Raw genomic sequence first — 19,015 nt, forward strand, 5'->3', positions numbered from 1 at the left:
GAGTTTCTACATTATCTCCTATTGATTAAACAGCCAATATGTCTGCAGAAGAGCTTGTTCACCAGCATGTGAAGATGGTGTCATTAAAAATTTACATCAGATTGATAAAAAGCGTGAAGTTTTCTGACAGAAGTACAGATAAGATCTGAATGAGTTTGTCTCTCATAGAAAAAGACTGCTAATGAACAAGAATATGTCAGTGTAACAGAAATCTTGTGTAAAATCACGTGGAACTCTCACTCTGTGCCTCATCACAGCTGACATGAACCAAAGCCTAGGATTTTGCAGCTAGATTTGCTTGTCTGTGACCAACTCAGTGCTAGGAATCAAAATTCGAAGGAGGTCCTAATCTTAGAGCATGAGCCACGAGCTGGAAACTATCGTCACGGACATGGAAGTGCTATGTCACACTGTGAGCAATGACAGCAGGAACCAGGACAACCCTCTGCCCCAAGGATCTGTACAGCACAGCCTCCAAGCTCAGCACAAACTCATCAACTCATCACGCTTGGAGCAGAGAACACTACTAGGAAGAATAATTCCAGGGATCAATAACCCTCATTAGAAATGCACTAGCATTTTGCTGCTTTGAATGCCTTTCAGATTTCATCCATTTAATTACCTCACAGACAGACATCCTGCCCCCCTTTTCACTCTTCTAGACTGGCACCATCCTTGACCAAACTTTTGCTCCTTACTTGTTTACTCTTAGAGGATAATCCAGCTCTTTCACTTTCAGCCAAAATAAGCTTTTGCATTTGAGTTCCCAAACTTCTTCACTTCAAGGCACAATGTACTATTCCTGGCTCTTCTCTAAAGCCTCTCTAACACACAGTACTGAGAAAACAGTCACCTTCTCTGAAGGTACAGAGTTTACCTTCTTGTTCAACTCTACACACTACCACTGCAACAAGGTAGAAAAGAGGCAAAATATCTCTACTTTACAGAAAAGAGATGTAAAGGAAGCTGAACTAACAGAGAGAGGGCACGGCATAGGAAGTTAATTTAGTATTAGTCCCCCCTTTCCTACTAGAATTTGAATGCAGTTATTTGAAACTACTTCCCAAAGGTACAGATAAGTTATATGACATTTTCCCATCCTGTTATTTCACTTTACAGCATGGAAAAAAATTATAGTAAAATTAAGTAAATTGGTCTGATGGCTTAATTTGATAATGTTCTCTTCCTGCACGGCTGTTGGTATTTGTGGCAATGCTTCCACCTTTGGTAAGTGCTGCAGCACAACTTTCCACACATAGCACCAAAGGACAGAAGCTTGTTAATTCCTTCAAATCCAATAGTTTGTTTAATGAGTTTACCATTATGTTTGGAGGCTAGACACGGAAAAAATAATAATTGAAAACTGGTATTTCCATTTCTGCAAAAACAAATGAAAAAGACTCACTGTCAACCATACTATCATCATTTACAAGTTATCCACTATTTTTGTTCCAATGCTGGAAAAACTGTTGCAAATTAACTGAGAAGTAGAACACACATTTTTGTATGTAAACTAAAAAAAAAGGTAATGTCAATTGCAGACTTCAAATGCAAATTCTCATCTGCGTCAAGCGTTCTACACTCCATCATTCCAGCAAACATTTATCTGGTGTCAAATAGGCAATGAAAAGCATGCATGGCGGGGGGAGGGGGGGAAGTTCTTGCAAGATTACTTGATAGATACCAGAAAGGAGTAAATCTGTCACAAACCTAAACACAGCCTCCACCTACATGACACACTAACTTTGATCTGAAGAGATCTAATAAAGGAGACTTAGCTGTATAGATGCTTACAACATCAGCACAGTACTACAGATGTACTGTTCTAAAGAAATCCAACCAAGAGCTTCCCGTTTTATGCTGGAATTGCAGCTCTTTTATCACCTGACAGGTCACTGAGTAAGCTAGAACGAAGAGAATTAGGTGGTTGGACTCTCAACTCAAATACATTTATCATGTAAATTTTTTAATTATGAAAGAGCAACAAATCCTACATTACACAGGTAGATTGGAAGCAAGACCACAAGGTTTAGTTCTGGTTTATTATATGTTAAATATTAATGTATTATTAAGAAACCATTCCTGAGGTTTAAACAACACTACAACTTACATATTTCTAAAGCTCCTCAAATTGAATAATAGATAGTTCATTAATAACAATATTAAATCTAAATTAAATCCTCATTTCCAGCCATGAAAGAAAACCATTGGACAGAGGTCAGATATACACTGTTGCTTTATAATAAGGTCACTTCTTCATGGCACAATTTTATTTCTGCATTGTATATTATTTTTGTAGCCAAACCAATACAGACACAAAACACAAGGCCCATTTAGCCTGATGAGAAACAAGAGCAGAAACCTCTGTAATCGTGCTGAGTGTTGTTTTCCATTCTAATTCAATTCAGATTTCCCAATGCTTCTTGTCTTTCTACAGTAACCTATCATGTTTGGCCTAACCACTTCTTATTTTTTCTGCCTATAGTTTCAGTGAAAATAATTTAGTCCATTTTCCAAAGAATTTTCTTATTTTAAATGTATCTGAAAATTCATTTTGCTACCAGTGGTAGCAAAGCAAAGGAAACCCCACAAAACACCAAACCAAAGCTTTTACTGAGATGTCCCTGCAAAGAATTTGGTTAGGACCTGACAAAACTCTATTCATGCTACCTTGTCTGCTAAGCAGACCAAATACAAGTCCCTGCAGGTTTCTGCAAGAAACCTGCTTGCTTGCTCTATAAAACTGGGTGCTGCAATGACAGTTCTTCAGATCTCAGCAGCGGAGGAAAGCACAAGGGCTGGGACATGTCCAGTGAGACAGTAAGGACTGCCACTCCTCTATCCATAAGGCAACCTCTGTAACCTCTCTGTGGCACTTCTCTGCTTGGCACAACCACTCTGCAATCATGAATATTACCCAAACCCATCTAACAAGCACAGCTGCTGAGAAACTTGGTCAATGAGTATCAACAGTCTCAAGATACTGCAAGATTTTTGCTCACATTCCATTCTTTGTATAACAAACTATCAGAAACAACAGATTTCTGGCCTTATTCTATCCTGTGCACTCTCAACAGGATCCTCAAACTACTGGAGCCACAGAACAGATTTCAAAGTGTTGTGTGAGAATTAGTTCTTTCACTCTCTTGACCTTAACAGGTTATTTCTCTCCATAGTAGCAGACCCTAACAGATCCTTCCATACTATGAGACCACACAGCCAACTGTGAGATGAAGCAGGAAACCCCCACTGATCACAGACAAATCTTTCTGAACATGGTATACAACAGAAGCTTTAACACAATGAGAGATTTACTTCCCATATTTAGATCTCAAACTGAAAGAGGGGAAATTTAGGTTAGATATATGGAAGTAATTCTTAAATGTGAGGGTGGTGAAGCACTGGAACAGTTTGCCCCAATCCTAGAAAGTGTTTAAGGCCAGGCTGGACGAGGCATTGAGCAGTCTGGTCTAATGGGAGATGCCCCTGTCCATGGCAGGGGGATTTGGAACTAGATGATCTTTAAGGTCCCTTCAAACCCAAACCATTCTGTAGTTCTATCTGTTCAGCAGGTAAGAAGGAAAACCACCTTTCCTAAAATGACCAGTCTTACTAAGTAGAAGAGGTAAAAAGTGGAGGAGCTAACAAAATCACTATAGTGACTTTCATTCATGTCAAAGGAGTACTCCAAATGTATCCCTCCCAAAGCTCCAGGCAGGGAAACGCTGTAGCAACAATAAAAGTGCTCTCAGCAAAGGTCTGTCTTCAGAATCAATTCAGTAGAGGCAAGTTCTCACGCAGAACTGGGATTTCTCTATCAATCTGTCCTAAACAGATCACAGCTCTATCCAACCCACAGAGGCAGGATCAGAAACCGCCAGTTTTTCCAGTCTTGATTCATAAAAAATAGACCTGTTTCTTCAACTGCTCTGTTCTGATACAGCACCAGAAAGCTCCATATTAAAAGTCTCTCAAGAGTAGCATTTTTTACCCATCAAGTAACACAGCTTAGTTTGTACTCACGGATCTTATCTTCCCTCTTCTTTTATACAGAGATCCTCTTCCCCTCCAGAACTACAATTATTCTAAAAAATGCAGGGCATATGGAACACTTTCCTCCAAGCAACAGAACAGAGCACCATAAAAGCAATGAACATAAGCAGTTTATTAGAAGTGGTTTCCCTTCCCCAACAACTACTCAAAGCTGCTGTGAAATTCTATTGAAGTCATACTATGCCAGGGTGCAAAAGAGCCATGAAAGGATTTGCCTGCATTACAGAGGGTTTACTGTTAATTAGCTCTTGTAGACACACACAGCACATAGAACCAGATTTTTTTCTTTTGTTGAGGAAATGATGATTTGCTGAGAGAACGTTCTTTTTTGATACAAAGTTAGCATTAGGATTGTAATTGGAGTTAACATCTACACATCATTCTGTTTCATCACTTGAATATGGTGAGCCTGGCTAAGTAGTTTCTGTTAGTTAAAAGGGAAATGTGAATGAAATTTTCTTGGGACATAAACAGGGACATCAGCTTACTCAGACCAGTAACATCAAGGTCCTGGTTCTTTCCTATCATATCAACTAGGTGCTTCTGATCACATCTTTAGATTTACAATCTCTCATGCACCAGAAAACAGAAACTTCACTCCTCCTTTGATGACCTCTTCTCTGAGTATTAAGCTGAATGAGTCAGGGTAAGAATGAACTCACTTAAAATTCATACTTTAAGTAAAAACTGAGTCCACAGCCTCACTTCAATAACTGATTTAGCCAAACTTTCCTGGTGGACTTGGGAGAAAGGGAGTGTAGGAGAATCACCTTTCCTGACTGCCTGGAGTATTTTCTTAATGAACGGCAAAGCATTATTTTTACAGATTTTGAATCTTCCTTTTAGGCAATGTTATCCCAATCTTGAAAGCAGGCTTAATCCTCTTTTTGCTCTTTCTTTGAGAATATGCTGGAACATGCTATTATAACTTATTCCAACCATAGAAACCACTGACTGCAGTTGTCAGAAGGTATCAAAAAGAGGAGTGTCATTGTAATAAAGGGGCAGGAAAAGAGGATGGATAACTCCTTTGGCATCCTGGAAAATTCCAGCCTTCACTTGCTTCAGCGATTTCTAGGAAATGCTGATATGAAGCCTTGCAGCAACAATCTAGTGCCTACTCACCCCTCTCCCAAAAGGCAGAGAACAGGAAGCACTATGAGAAGCTAGGAAAGGCAGGACACAAGGCTCTTGCTTTCTCTCTGTTCCCTGGGCTGAGATGTACAGCACAGTAGGGTAGGCAGAAAGGGACAGAAAGGAGGGCACAGAAGCAAGTGAAGTTAGTTACATGCCAGTTAAAGACTCCACCTTGCATGGGGAATTCTCTACTGGCAAGGCCTGTCCCATTCCTTCAGGCCTCTGCGTCACCTGAGCACCCCAAAAAGGTCAGGCAGAAAACCTGCTCAGCAAGTTGCCTTGGTGAATCACACAAATTCCAGTCAGCCAACATCATGATAGGGATGCTGTGAATTAAACACGGTATAAACACAGACAGAATGGCTCATAAATGTGAGGGAAGGCTTTCCCTACCATATGATTTGCCCACAGTAATTCAAAAGCTATAATGACAATAACCAGAATTTGCAACTAGCCAGAAGCAGAAGGGACACTAATTTCTCCCGGGACTTCTAACTTAGCTACAGTTTGAATTTTTTCTGGCAGCTCAGAACACAATGAAAGCCTTCTTGAGGATAAACTAAACGCACTGAAAATAAATATGGGTCCTCACAGCGGAAAAAAAAGGCACATGAGATCCAGCAAGTAACCTTCCAGTCATTTGAAAAATCTGTCAGGTAGGCAGAGGAAAAGGGCTCAAACAGCCCAAATATGTGGCGTTGAGCTGAAACCAGGAAAAGACAGAGTTTATTGCATCCTTCTGGACAGAACTCTGTTGAACCTAAAGGTTTAAAAAAACCAAGAAACCTATGCAGAAAGATATACATTGCCAAAAGTAACATTTTTTTCCCATAAAATTGAAGGGACGAAAGATAAGCAGAAAAACTGAAGTTTCACCAGTCATTTGGAAACAATCCATGTGATGCACATCTGATTCATCTTTATTAAACACGACAGTAAGAATTCCTTTGCTTTTCTACAAGACTCCTACAAAAGCCTTCAAGTCAATGGATCATGGCATAAACAATTTGCAAACTGCAAAACTGGAAAGAAAAGCAACATTGCTATAAAAATGGAAATAGGAAAAGATGAGGAATATCTTGTTGTTTGGGTTAAAGCCCTGCTCTCGCTTTCAGTTGCCTGAATAGCAGAGAACTCTGCCCCCTTCAACTCTCTACTAATTCACGTCAGTGCAACAAATTTAAGCCAAGGGATAAGGGTCAAAATAATTATTAATTAATTTAAAGTCAATAAGTCTCAGGAGAACAAACAATTGTTAAAGGGTCGTGAAGAAGGTTCTATCTAAAGTTAAATGCTTTTATTTTTTATTTACACCAATACCATAATAAAAAGTAACACTTTGCCAATGCAGTTTTGCCAATGTTTAACCCAAACAAAATGAACCATTTTCACACACAAAAAAAGAGCATAATTTCATGAATCTAATATGGAGGTATGAAATTTCCTTCTTTGCCTTGAAAGTAAAAGAATACATACTGACATTTAAACACAGCACAATAACTTTCCTAAAATAAATTCAGCAAGGTTGGAACAAACAAAAAAAAGGCCATCAGATCTAAAGGAAACATTTGAGGGTCTTCCCCCTCAAACTGAATGGAGCAGGAAATTATTCAGCTGAGCAGAATAAAACAATTGCTTTAATTTCCACTCCCCTCTTTATACTTAGCTTTACTACCTTAACAGTGGATTCAAGGAGACAAAACCTGCAATTTACACAACACAAACCCCAAATTAAACACTGTCTGCTAAGATATAGCTTAAGCTTGGCACACCACTAGACAACACTTTCTTGGCTGCTGTATCATCATGTTGGAGGTTCCACTCCATTAATTCCACTTTGAAATACAGGACCCAATCTAACATCCACAGTGATTAACAGGAGCCTTCCCATCGAGTTCTCTGCATGTTTGGCAGTACCTCCAGAGGTGTATTTACTGTTACCTGAACATTCTCAATGCAGAGGTAAGTTTTGGAGTTACACCACTTGAATTAAACTTGACTGGCTGTTGGGCTAATGGAGAAAGGTAGCAAGCAGCCTGCAGTGCTACAGGAGAGTTACACTACAGCCCACAAGTTGTTCTTCCTAGTATAGAGCCCTCAATTTTCCCTCAAAAAGTGATTAAAACCAACTGATGAAATACGTGGTATTTTTAAATTGGTTGCTAAAGAACTTCATCCTTTGTAGTTTGGTAAGGTCCTTAAGCAAATAACAAAACATTTTCTGTATTTGTGCTTTGAGAAGAGTTGATGAAATGGAGACTTTTAAAACTGATTTCTTGTTTTGGGCAAGCCTGTTCAAAAGAGTGCACCTGAAAAGGAATCCCCACAGAAGTATCTCAAACTGGATGTTCCAGATCAGAAAGATTAAAACAAAACATAGAAATACTGAAAAATGCGGTCATCTTTTGTTGCTTCTTAATTGGTCCATGAATTAAGTTGGAACTGATCCTGATTTAACAAACAAGTATATAATTTGATAGCATTTATAAAGCGCTGTTTTTCAAGTGGAAATATGTTCTCCCCCAACAGCTAGAAATAGGAATATTCACAACAGGTACACAACTAGGAAAGAAAGGCAATCTTAAAATCTTTTTTAAAAAGACAAGAAAAACCCCCAAAGTAAAATCCATAATGAGGTGAATTTGTTTGAAATCATATATTTTTCATCTAGTCTTAGCTCAGGACAGTAATCCCCAAGCCTGGAAATCATACTAACCAGTTTGAATTTAAAATTAAACAAACTCAATGGCACTGAAGGGCTTTCATGAAAAAGAATGCAGAATACAACCTACACGAATTTGTTTTAATTGTCATTACTGAAAAATAAAATTGCTGCAAGGTTACAATTTTTTTTTTTGACAGAAAACGAAAAAAACCCAAATAATAGTGTTATGTGAATTAAGGCAGAAAATCGGTTTTGTTAAAGCATTTACTTTTTTTAAGGTAAGGTGTATGGAAGAAAAAGCTTCATTTGATTTTAAACTGCCTTAAACAAAAAACACCAACAGAAAACAAGTAAATTCTAAGAGTTTTCATCATGTTTACTTTAACAAAATTTTATCCAGAAACAAACAAAAAAAACCCCTAAATGAGCAAAATACTTAATTTGCTTTCAAATGGAAAAGTAAATTTGGATGTCGAGAGACGCATCTCACTTAAGGGCGAATTATATTTGCCCGGCTTTTCTGGACAAACTGGATAGTATGACATTCCTGTGGCAAGAAGGGCAGGACCCTGTGTACAGAGAATGGAAAGGTGGTGGATGTTACCTAGCGTGTTGTGGTAAAGTGGACTGTCGCGTCCATGGATAGTAAATGCAGTCATGACTAGCGGGACCTCTACACCTGCAGGCAATTACAGAACAGAAGACGTCATTTGCCATTCACAAGGACATGCACACCATGCGCCCTTGTCCACACATGGAGGATGGAGACACACAGGGAACGACTACCCAGCAAGTACCTATCCATCAGGCCGATGCAGTCCTCGATACGCGGCCCTATGCACCTGCAGCAAATCCAAAGTGAAAACAGGGAGAGAAAGAGAGAAATCTGTTATTTATACGTCCAAGGAGCAGGAATCCCCTTTGTGTTCTTAATTATAACTCTCACGAGAGACCCGAGTCCCCACCAAATTATAGCCTGTGACAAAACCAAGCTTGCAATAGGAACAATAATAGCAACAGCACTCCAAGGCTGGCCGTATCTTGGCTTAAACAACACTTAAGGCAGGTTTCACTTGCATCCGTGGGAGTCCTGACAACAGAGTTGCTTCTTCTGGATGTTTTTCTGAATCATCAAACCAGTGATTACTGCACAAAAGCTCTTCATTTGCAAGACGAGACTTCCAGGAGCACAGAGCTTGTTTTTCTTTCTGTAATTGATGCAATTGTTCATTTTGCTCTAAGCTGCTAGCCAGGGCAACTGCAGAAATATTTTGGAAGCTGACTATACTTTGACAGGGAAGCTCAAGGATCAACTTCCAACAACAAAAACCAGAGCAAAACAGTGTCTGCTAATTGAGGCATTTTATTCTGCTTTCCTTAGAGGCTGCTAGAAGTCCTCCACCTGCACAAAGAGGTGCTCACCAAAGGCAGTGGAAATGCAGGGAACCACTATATGCAGCACCACTAAAACACAACCGTGTTTTGTTTGAAAAACATGGATATGTGTGGGTTTCCCTTGTCCTCGTGAAAAGCAGGACTGAAGTGCTGTCCTAGGTCCCCTGTATTCAAAAAGTAAGTCAATAACATATTTACACAGCAGTTAGGATTCTCAGAGACCTCAGGTTTTAGAGTTAAAGACAACCTTCAGTGCTGCATGCCCAGCTAGGCCCTTGGCAGCCATGGGGAGTATCTAGCCCTCGGCATTTTAAGGAAACCAAACCACTTACTTCAACTCTTTAATAAGATCTCAGAGCTATTTCACTAACAGGCTTTTTGGCTGTACAGGAGCAAGTGATCTGACACATCAGTAGACTGAAGTTCACTTCTGTGGAGGCACTTTAAATTTAAGGTATGATCCCCAACTCTTTTAAAGTCTGCTGCTTTCAGACTGGCTTTGATGGAGGGATATCCATGTCAAAAATCTGAGGGAGTTCAAATGTGCTCCCAGGAGATCTTTCCACTTCACCATCACTTGCCACTCATCAGCTTTTGCTGCATTTAAATTGGCTATCACTGACATTATAAAATAAAGTCAGTGAATTCAATTTCCCCTTACCTGCAGAGGGAGGGCAGACAGAGTGAACCCTGGCCGTTGTTTGTTTACTTGAATTTTTATTTTTACATAAGAACTCTGACATGCAAGCACAAACTGTAAGGATTTCCTCAACAATTGTTTCCTCCAGCAACTGTGCAGACATAAAAAGCATTCATTAAATACCCAGATGACCAGATAATGTATAAACATAAGGGGATGATTTAAACACAGTTAAAAAACTTAATAGAGAGAACTCTTGATGTGACTTCTTTGAAATTTCAGCTGTCCTGGGCTTCAGGACTTCAGAATTCAGGACTGTCTGAATTCTAACCTGTCTCAGACACATCTGATCTCTCTTCCTTTCATGGCAATCTCAGCAATTTGCAGAAAACCAGTTCAGTAATGAAGGAGGCTGAAAAAAAGTTGTTCAGATCTTCCATTTACTAGCAGGTCAAGAAAAGCTGAGCTCAGACTCCTGCTATAAATAAAAAGAAAGGCATCTTCAAATTAAGGTCTGAGTGCCTGTTACTAGATCAGATAACTGGCAGACTAACATCAAGAGCCTGTTGTCTTGAAGTCACTTCACAACTGCACATTTATTTGCTCTTGCTCTGGAGGACAGGACTTGAATCCCAGAAGAGAGAGCTGTTTGGACCTCACCCAGTCCAAGCTAAAGTACCATTGATTTTTATTTAAACTTGTAATCTTCTCCAGTGAATTTCCCATTTCCAAATAGAAAACTCTGTCCAGGTGCAATTTGCATCACTCCTAGTCATGCTGAGCAGCTTCCTGTTTCCTCCCTGACTGACTGTCCTGATTACATGCAGTGAAGTACAACACTGTGTGAGTCATGGCAATATCTATTAACGGGGTATTTTGCACCACCAAGCCATCCGTTATTTTTCCTCTGGAAGGAAACTCCTTGTTTTCAGGATTTTTGACACATATAAGTACAGGCATAAATCACACTGGTACCCCATTCTCTCCCAGGGTTTCTTCTGCTTGGAGTCTGGATGATATTTTAATTTCCAAGTCCGCCTGTAAAATGAACTGGTTAAGTGATACACGCCAATTTATTAATGATATATTCACTACCTTACAACAGTTCAATACAGCTTATACAGAAAATTACTCTTGGAGCTCATCCTAATTTTACAGATAATCAACCTCTGATAGAAAATAGTGAGTTAAAATGTCAAGTTTTGAAAACTGGAGTAATAACTGGTTTTTTCCTGAAACAATCCTTTTTTCCTCTGCCAAATATTGTCTTTCATCAACTTTCCTTAAGATTGAAAGATGAGGTCTTAGCTGTGCACAGACGTGGAGTAGCAAAGCCATTTCTAGTCAGATGAATTCTCAAAAATCTTTGTCATGGGAAATAAAACTGATTTTAAATGGCATAAATGGATTTTCTCTGAGCAGGAGAAAACCTTAGTTGTGGTGGTCATCCAGCTGGAGGGCACTGAGTGGCCAGTGGCCTGGGAGGGGTGACCACAGTGGCCTAAGCCCTTAAATACAGGAGCACATGAGTTCCATCTTGCCTTTTTTCTTGGGACCTGCCATTGCCATGTGAAGCCCCAGACTTCCATAAGGCTCTTTGGTGGTAGCTATTTAATTATTTTATTCTACTCTTTTACTTTACTCTTTCTCTCTTCTTCTCTCTCTCTCTCTTTACTCCTGTTTCTTCTCTTAATCTTTTCCTTTCTTTACTCTTTTTGTATTCTTAATATTTTGGGTAACTTCAAACTCATGGATTATATTTTACTAGGAGTGGTGTGTGGCGGATACTTCAGTGCAATACTCTGTCTTGGTTGTATGTCACCCCTTTTAACCTTTTGCTAAAATGCCTATTTTCTCACTAAATTAAAAGAAATCCCTTGGGAAACATGGGTGGTGTTTTCTCTTTAAAGGACCTCAAGGTATTAAAGAACTAAAAGGCTTTGCAAAACATCAAATTATTTTAGAGCCTTAAATAAAAGTAACACTCCCAGTAAAGCTTGAGGCTTTGGGATTGGGGTCTTACAATTGTTTCATCTGGAATTCATAATGTCTTCCTAAAAAATACACCTAAGCTTTAGGGGCAAAATAGTCTTTGCTTCAAAGCCCTTTGCTAGGGCTTCAAATCCCTTCAGGACCACACCCGTGCTGCTAAGGCTCCCATGGCTTCTCTGGTCTTGGCTTAGAAGGAAAAGAATTTTTTGGTGAAGAGCAATGCACTTCCTTCAAAAAGCTGTGTGACAAAATGCATTTGTATGATCAGGGGAGCTGTCCAGTGAGATCTCCCATTTGGTGTCCTGCCCAGCAAGGAAGCAGACTGTCACATGCTATTACATAATTAGTATTTTATTCCTGTGGAAGTGTTCCATTTTGGCTAGCCCTGCAAGAAGAGATGCCAAATGCTTTCCAATTCTCTTGAATCAAATAGGATAGCTGTCCCACATGCCTCAGATCTGCTCCAAACTGGCTTCAGTTATCATGGGGATGCAAGGCCAAGAGCACAGTTGTTGCATCCAAGGAAGTCACTGTTTGACAGTTCTCCTGGTCAATGCAAGATCATTAACAGGGCTGGATAATGACACACCCATTAACAGAAGCAGTCATTACACTTGAATAAGGGAGGAGAATGGTGCTATCAAAGCTAACCCTCCAGTCTGTAAAGCAATCCTCTGCAAGTGCCATGATGGAATTATGGATCACAGGGAACAGAGGTGGGACAGAAGATATCTTCCTTGGTGACAACTGGTGGGGAGGAGGAGAAACAATGGATGAGAACAACCCATTTTGTCAGGCAGACTGACTCACAGACAGCAGCACTGAACAAATGAGATTAATGTCACACTGGGAGCACTGCTCTGCAGCAGCTCAACACTTTTTGATGGGTATCCAAGCTGTACTGAGAGGGCACTGGCTTCATTTCAGCACTTGATCTGACAGCAAGGAGAATAGGCATAATAGATGAAGTAGAATTATGTTTTTTCTCTACCTTTCAGTTGTGAGCCAAATATCCAGATGTGTTTCCATCACAACCTATTTCACTGAAGAATCATGACTGAGGGGAATTTAAATATTAATTTCTGAAGGAAGGATATGAAACTAGATAATTCAGCATTGAAGGAGAAAACAAGAGAAATTAACTGATTTCCCTTTCCTCTGTGGGCATATTTAGCCCCTGACAATGTCGACAAGAAGATGGACAACCCATAAATCCCAAACATCTTGGACAGTCATTAACAGCTTCATTAACATTATCACATGCCCCAAAGTCTTTAGGAACACTAGAAAAGAATAGCCATGCTTACCCAGACTTGAGAGAGGAAGGTGTTGTTTTTATGAGGGGTAATAAAATACCTAGGAACAGAGACATTTAACTCTTTAATAAAGAGGATGAGGATTTCTATGAGGAGTAGTAGACTCATGGAAGAGGGATAGCTCCTCTTTTGAGAGATAACCACACCTTTGACCCCTTTACTTGTTCTTTCTCTGGGGATTGGCACACAATGCTAAATGAAACCTAATCAGCAGGGGAAAATAAAAGAAAGGGAAAGCTGAAAGTTCAGTGATTAAAAGACAACATAACTCAGCATAAAGGACTTGTCACCAAGGCTTGCCAATGGATACTGGCAAGGTCAGCTACAACTCCCTAATGCCCTTGCTATTTGTTTATCAACTAGAATATCAGATTTTCAGCACAAGACTTAAAAGCCTCCCTTCTTGACCCTGTTCTATCCAGGGAGATAAAAACAACCACCTACAAAATATGGGTGCATACGGAGAAGTGGAAAGGCATGGAAAACATTCTCCTCTCTTCCTGGTCTAGGAGAACCACACTTGTGCCACAAACACTAGAAATAGTTGGGTCAGTTAGAACTCCTCAGACATGAGGAGGGAATGGGAAGGTGCTGCTTCCCGGAGGCCAGCAGAGCTGCAAGGCCCTGCCTATGCTGGGCAGACAGTAAATGCATCACACTTAGCTGGGCTTGAAGGATTAGATCAGAATTGGCATTTCTTCCATCTGTGAAAGCCAGGACCAGAACTCCTGAGGTGTGCTCATCTTTTCATATCATTCTTAAACTCTTCTTCCACAGTAGCAGCATTTTTCTTATTGCATAACTGATTTAAATGGTCTGAGGGGAGCGGAAGACAAATTTGTAACAGATCCTGGCTGTGTCTCTGAGATCCCCCTTTCATTTCCCTAATGGCTCTATTGTAATTAGATTTGCAAAACCAGCAAAAGGTCTCATTTTGAATGGCAACAGCTGTTGACATCAAGATTACATTGAATAATTTACTGGTTTAATTTTAGCTGCTAAACAATAAGAGCCTCTTGTAGAAGATTATTTCGCTGGGTGATGTTTTTTCTATTTTCCCCTGGCTGCCTCTCCCTTTCTTTGTATGCTGGACACCACCAACTGTCCCATGGAAAAGGCATTCACAACTTATGTGGTCGGTGCAAAACCGTAGGTGTGTATGTGACTACTTCTTTTGCTGCAGAGATTCTTAATTCTGACTTAGATAGATGGGCTGTATAATTCCAAATGTAACAAATTATTCTGGGCACATAGACAAGATTTGAGAAATTCACACTCAGACTCAGACTCATGTACAAAATCTGGTTTCAGACAAACCCTTTGCATCATTGCCTGTAGCAAAAAGAGAGAAGCAACACTTTTGTCCCACAGCAGTGCTGTTGGTTTATTCACCAATACCAAGGAGCAGAGATTCTGCCAACAAGGAAATAATAAAAATAAAGTAATTTTGCAGGCCTACATTAAGTGAAATAGCAGCATTTGCTGCAAACCAGGGGTAGCTAGAAGGAAAGCTAAGGGCATTGCTGTGAACAGTTGTTTTGGTTTTCAAAAGGGGTGTAAGCTTTTCTGTGATAAGCTGCTGGGCATTCATGACTAGAACCTGAACGTCACGAGAGACCTGAAAATGAAGATTAAATTGCTGCTGCACACTCTGTTTTCAGGAGTGGGACAAGTGCTTTACTAAGCCAAACTGTATGTAAACCATTGTGTGCTATGAACAGTAAATAGGATGGCTCACTGCACAGAATTTACACTTACCCTTGGGTGCAGTTTGGATGACATGGATGGCACTCACGATCTTCATCAGCGTACTTGAAAATGAAACTGTTTGCCCCCTGTAAGCCATCAGGACATTTTTCCACACAATTTGGACCATCCTTAAAATGAAAACACTTTGTGCAGTGGTCAGGTCCCTGGAGAGAGTGGAAGAAAGAAAAGCAATGCATTCAAGTTACTGTCTCTTTTCCTGCTGCACTAAAATTGCAGGTCCTAGACTGACAATGCACTCAGCAACAATTGTAATAGCATGTTTTCCCAAGGAACAGTGAATTACCTGTATGGTTCCAGTCTCTGATAAGAAACAACAGATGTATAAATTCACTGTATAAAAGCACTGGAATCAGTGCTTTCCACCATTAACTTATTCTGCAGAGAGCAAGATTAAATTCCAGCTCCTAAATAGGTTTCTTAATATTATTGGTGTGCTTAACACAATGAACTTCATGCCCACTTTAACTCTGAGAAACTTCCTGCAACACTATTCAATAGAGAACCACTTTTGCAAAGCAACTGCAATAGCCTTTCCCCTACCTCTACACTCCAGAACTATTTTCCACACTGCATCTTGCATGTGGCATCTAGTCACAGAAACACTGAAGAACTACAAGGTCTCCTTCTACATACATAGACTAAATTGTTACAAACTGTGAACCAAGGCTCTTGGATAATGTAAAAGTAAAATATTAAAGCTGTGATGACAAGCACTGTATAACCAAATCCAGTGTTCAGGTTGAGCACTGGTCTAGGATTTTATGTCCATAAGCCTGCTACAAATCCAAATTTCCCTCATGGGTTGAACACTTGAAACATTAGCTTCCTGCTTTATGGATGTATTGTACAAAACACAGTATTGTAACAGAAATGACGATGCCTTTTTTTCCCCATTTACTAAGTCACAAAAATAAGCAAATCAATTATGGGTTAAATTTTCTCAATGACCAAGAGCCTAAAACACAACTCTTTCCCAGGATTCTTGTGACTTGTATTCTTGGCAATTAACAGCAAACTAAAAGAAAGAGACAACTTCTACCTCACAAATGAGAAATAATCTTTGAAAGAAGATTTACTTACCATTATAAAGGCGGGAAACACAGTTAACATGCATTCAGGATGCACGATATACATTATCTATCAAAAGAATTTAAAGCTTAACCAAAGCATATTGTTCAAATTGAGACAAATTCCCACACTTAGAAAGAAAAAAAATGCTCAACTGCAGCTGTAGTAGAACAGGACAGAACTGAGTATGAAGAACGAAAACAGGGATAAAAGAGGGCACTCAGATCACAACTGCATGCTTTCTGTCTGTAAAAATTTTGTGCATCTGTACCACTAAAGCATTAGGACAACACATGAAAGGAAAGAAAAGGATCTCCTTGGATCTAGAGGAGACTGATGCAAGCAAATTTACTCCCAGCACCAATTTAAGATGAGAAGAGCTCTTTCTCTACATGCAGAATATGCCTGTTTTCTGCTTTCATTAACGCTAATTTGCAACAGCTGCTTTAAAGCCTGTAAGCGGAAAAGACTTGTACTTTAGCACACTTTTACAAGTTACTATGTAGCATAACAAATTTTGTTCTTACCGGTCCATAGCACGTGATCATGTTTTCTTCCATTTTTTCACACTGGGGATCACACTCCACACAGACAGAACCATTTGCAAACTCTCGAAATTCCCTAGGAAAATATTTTGCAGGCAGATCAGGTCAGGAGAAAACCACCTTCAGACTGAAAGTGAGACAAAATGGCTGCTCTTCACCTGAGAGAATTGATTTCAGGTGTGCTGAGGGGCCGGCAGGCTGTGCCAGCTGAGACCAATCCCACCAACATCACTCTGCTTCACACCACCTGGAAACAAGGCCCATCAGCACCTCATTCACAGCCAGGTGAAGTGGATGACATCTTGTTCACCAGTATAAAATCCTAGTGGTTTTTTTCTCTCTTTCCTTAAGAAATACAGACTTCATTAATAGGAAAAAATAGCTCATTTCTCAATTTTCTTCCATAGAATTGCCACTCATTACATGTGAGAATGGATGAAATACTCTTGTTTTAAAGCCCATTCTTCAAAAGGCTTGTAATGTTTTCAACAACAATTCTAGACTGAGGTCTGAATCTGTAAAATGTTGCTGCCCAACGACATGAATATGCAGAGTTCTCACGCAAACAATAAACTTCTCCCTAAGCCCAGGTTATAAATGTTTCCACATATTTAGGATAGAACTGAGCCTGTGAAGAGTGTAAATACCATCCACTGATCGACACAGAGCAGAATATCCTGACTTGAGTGCTGGTCACGAGACTCTCCTCATGATCTTACAGTGACAGGGTTCACGGCAGCAAGCCACAAAGGGTGGAACAGTATATTCCAGTGCATATGAGAATATAACTGTGGTTTGCAACTCTTCTTTTTATTGTGGGGCAAGAGAGAAGGAGAGAAGAGGAGCTTTTAAGAACATAAAACTGGACTGTGGCACGATATTTTTTGCATGCATTTTCCAGGTAGAAGAGTATTTATGGGAGTTCATCCAGTACTCTTTCCTTAACAGTCACATGAATTGGCATCCAAGGCAGGAAAAAAAGGAGAATGAAACCACAGAGTTACTTTCAGTTAACAGTCTGAGCTTAAAAAAAGATTTAAAATAATTTAAGGGGTTTTATCTTGACTTTGAAAGTGTTGGACCTTGCTGCACTGTTACACAGGAAGGGAAATTCCACCCGTTTCCCTCTGCAGCCTAATCATGAATTTCTGCTGCTTCAGCTAATATAGGCAGCTCAGTTCTATTTTTCTGTCATAAGGCAGATTCAGCCACCTTGGCTGTGTTGTGTGTAGGCATTCCCCCAGTATAAGTAGCAGAGGGAAAAGGGGGAAGAACTCATGTTGGGTTTTCTTATTTATATTTGTGTGTACAATGACACAGTGCATAATGGAAAAGAGAGTGGGTTTTCCTACTCTGGAGTTCTTATTCAGAGAATTTCTTTATCACATGCCTAATCTAACTCATCTGACCATAATGGCATGATTCTGAATAGGGGTGTCAGTATTCAAGTAGGGCTAAATGGTGAGGTTTTTTGTAAGTCTTCACCTAAATCATATTGTTCACCTGACCAGCAAGCAATGCAACAAACTTTTGATGTTGCATGAAAATTTTAGTCAGCAGAATACCAGGGAAAGCTTTCTACACAAGTTCAGATTTAGAAACCCTTAAATCTTATCCCACATCATATTTCACTCAAAATCAGCAATATTGGCAACGGAGCCAGATATTGATTAATATAAACCCAAAATAACTCATTAAAGTCTTGAAGAACATAATCAGCAACTTCAAGGAAAAGTGCAAGGGGGAATATCTTACCCATCATACAGGTTACAGGAGTCTATGCAAGTCCTTCCCCTGATGAAGCGCTTGCAGGAGAGACACTGGTCTGGCCCTGGCCCCCAGCAGCCATCACTTGAGCACAACTCATTACACACCATTCCATCAGCAGCTGCAGAGAGAGAGGACACTGTCACTAATGTACATAGTCCTCCAAAATCCAAAGGAAAACATGCCATCAGCATTCCGCCACACTTGGAAAACTAAACTGGATGTTCAGATTTTCTAGATACAGAACAGAGAAGAAGCAGAAAATTATCATCACACCACCACAGAAACACGCCGTGCACTCCCAGCTGGAATGTTGTACACACTTCTGGTTTGCTCCTTTCAGAAAAAAATTGAATGAGGAAAAGATTCGAGAGACTGCTGCAAGGATGATCAAAACCAGAGAGGAGCCTCTACATGAGGAATAAATAGAGAAGCAGCCTTAGAGATGGGTGAGAAAGGGCATGATAAAGGCCTATAAAATCCTGAATGACAAGGAGGTAAGTAAACATGAAACAATTGTTCACTGCTTCTTCCAAGTCCCTCGTGGGCATTCAAAGAGACAGGAATCCAATAGGGTTCAAAACTGAGATTTTTCTCCACAGAAAGTATAGATCAACCTGCAGAATTCCCTGACACAGGATATGGTAAATGCCAAAAATTTAAAGGA

General features: G+C 39.9%; 1 protein-coding gene across 1 annotated transcript in view; it reads right to left on the minus strand.

Moving 5' to 3' along the window:
* ERBB4 (erb-b2 receptor tyrosine kinase 4) overlaps window positions 1-19,015 on the minus strand; it is a 610,912-nt gene that overhangs the window by 134,815 nt on the left and 457,082 nt on the right. Inside the window, exons 13-16 of the mRNA XM_032693564.1 lie at window positions 18,337-18,469; window positions 16,564-16,657; window positions 14,957-15,111; window positions 8,460-8,534 (exon numbers count right to left, since the gene is read on the minus strand). Of these exons, the coding sequence (XP_032549455.1) occupies window positions 8,460-8,534; window positions 14,957-15,111; window positions 16,564-16,657; window positions 18,337-18,469 (457 nt within the window). The remainder of the gene's footprint in view (window positions 1-8,459; window positions 8,535-14,956; window positions 15,112-16,563; window positions 16,658-18,336; window positions 18,470-19,015) is intronic.

The sequence above is a fragment of the Chiroxiphia lanceolata genome, chromosome 7 (genome assembly GCF_009829145.1).
Source record: "Chiroxiphia lanceolata isolate bChiLan1 chromosome 7, bChiLan1.pri, whole genome shotgun sequence".
Lineage (NCBI taxonomy): Eukaryota > Metazoa > Chordata > Aves > Passeriformes > Pipridae > Chiroxiphia > Chiroxiphia lanceolata.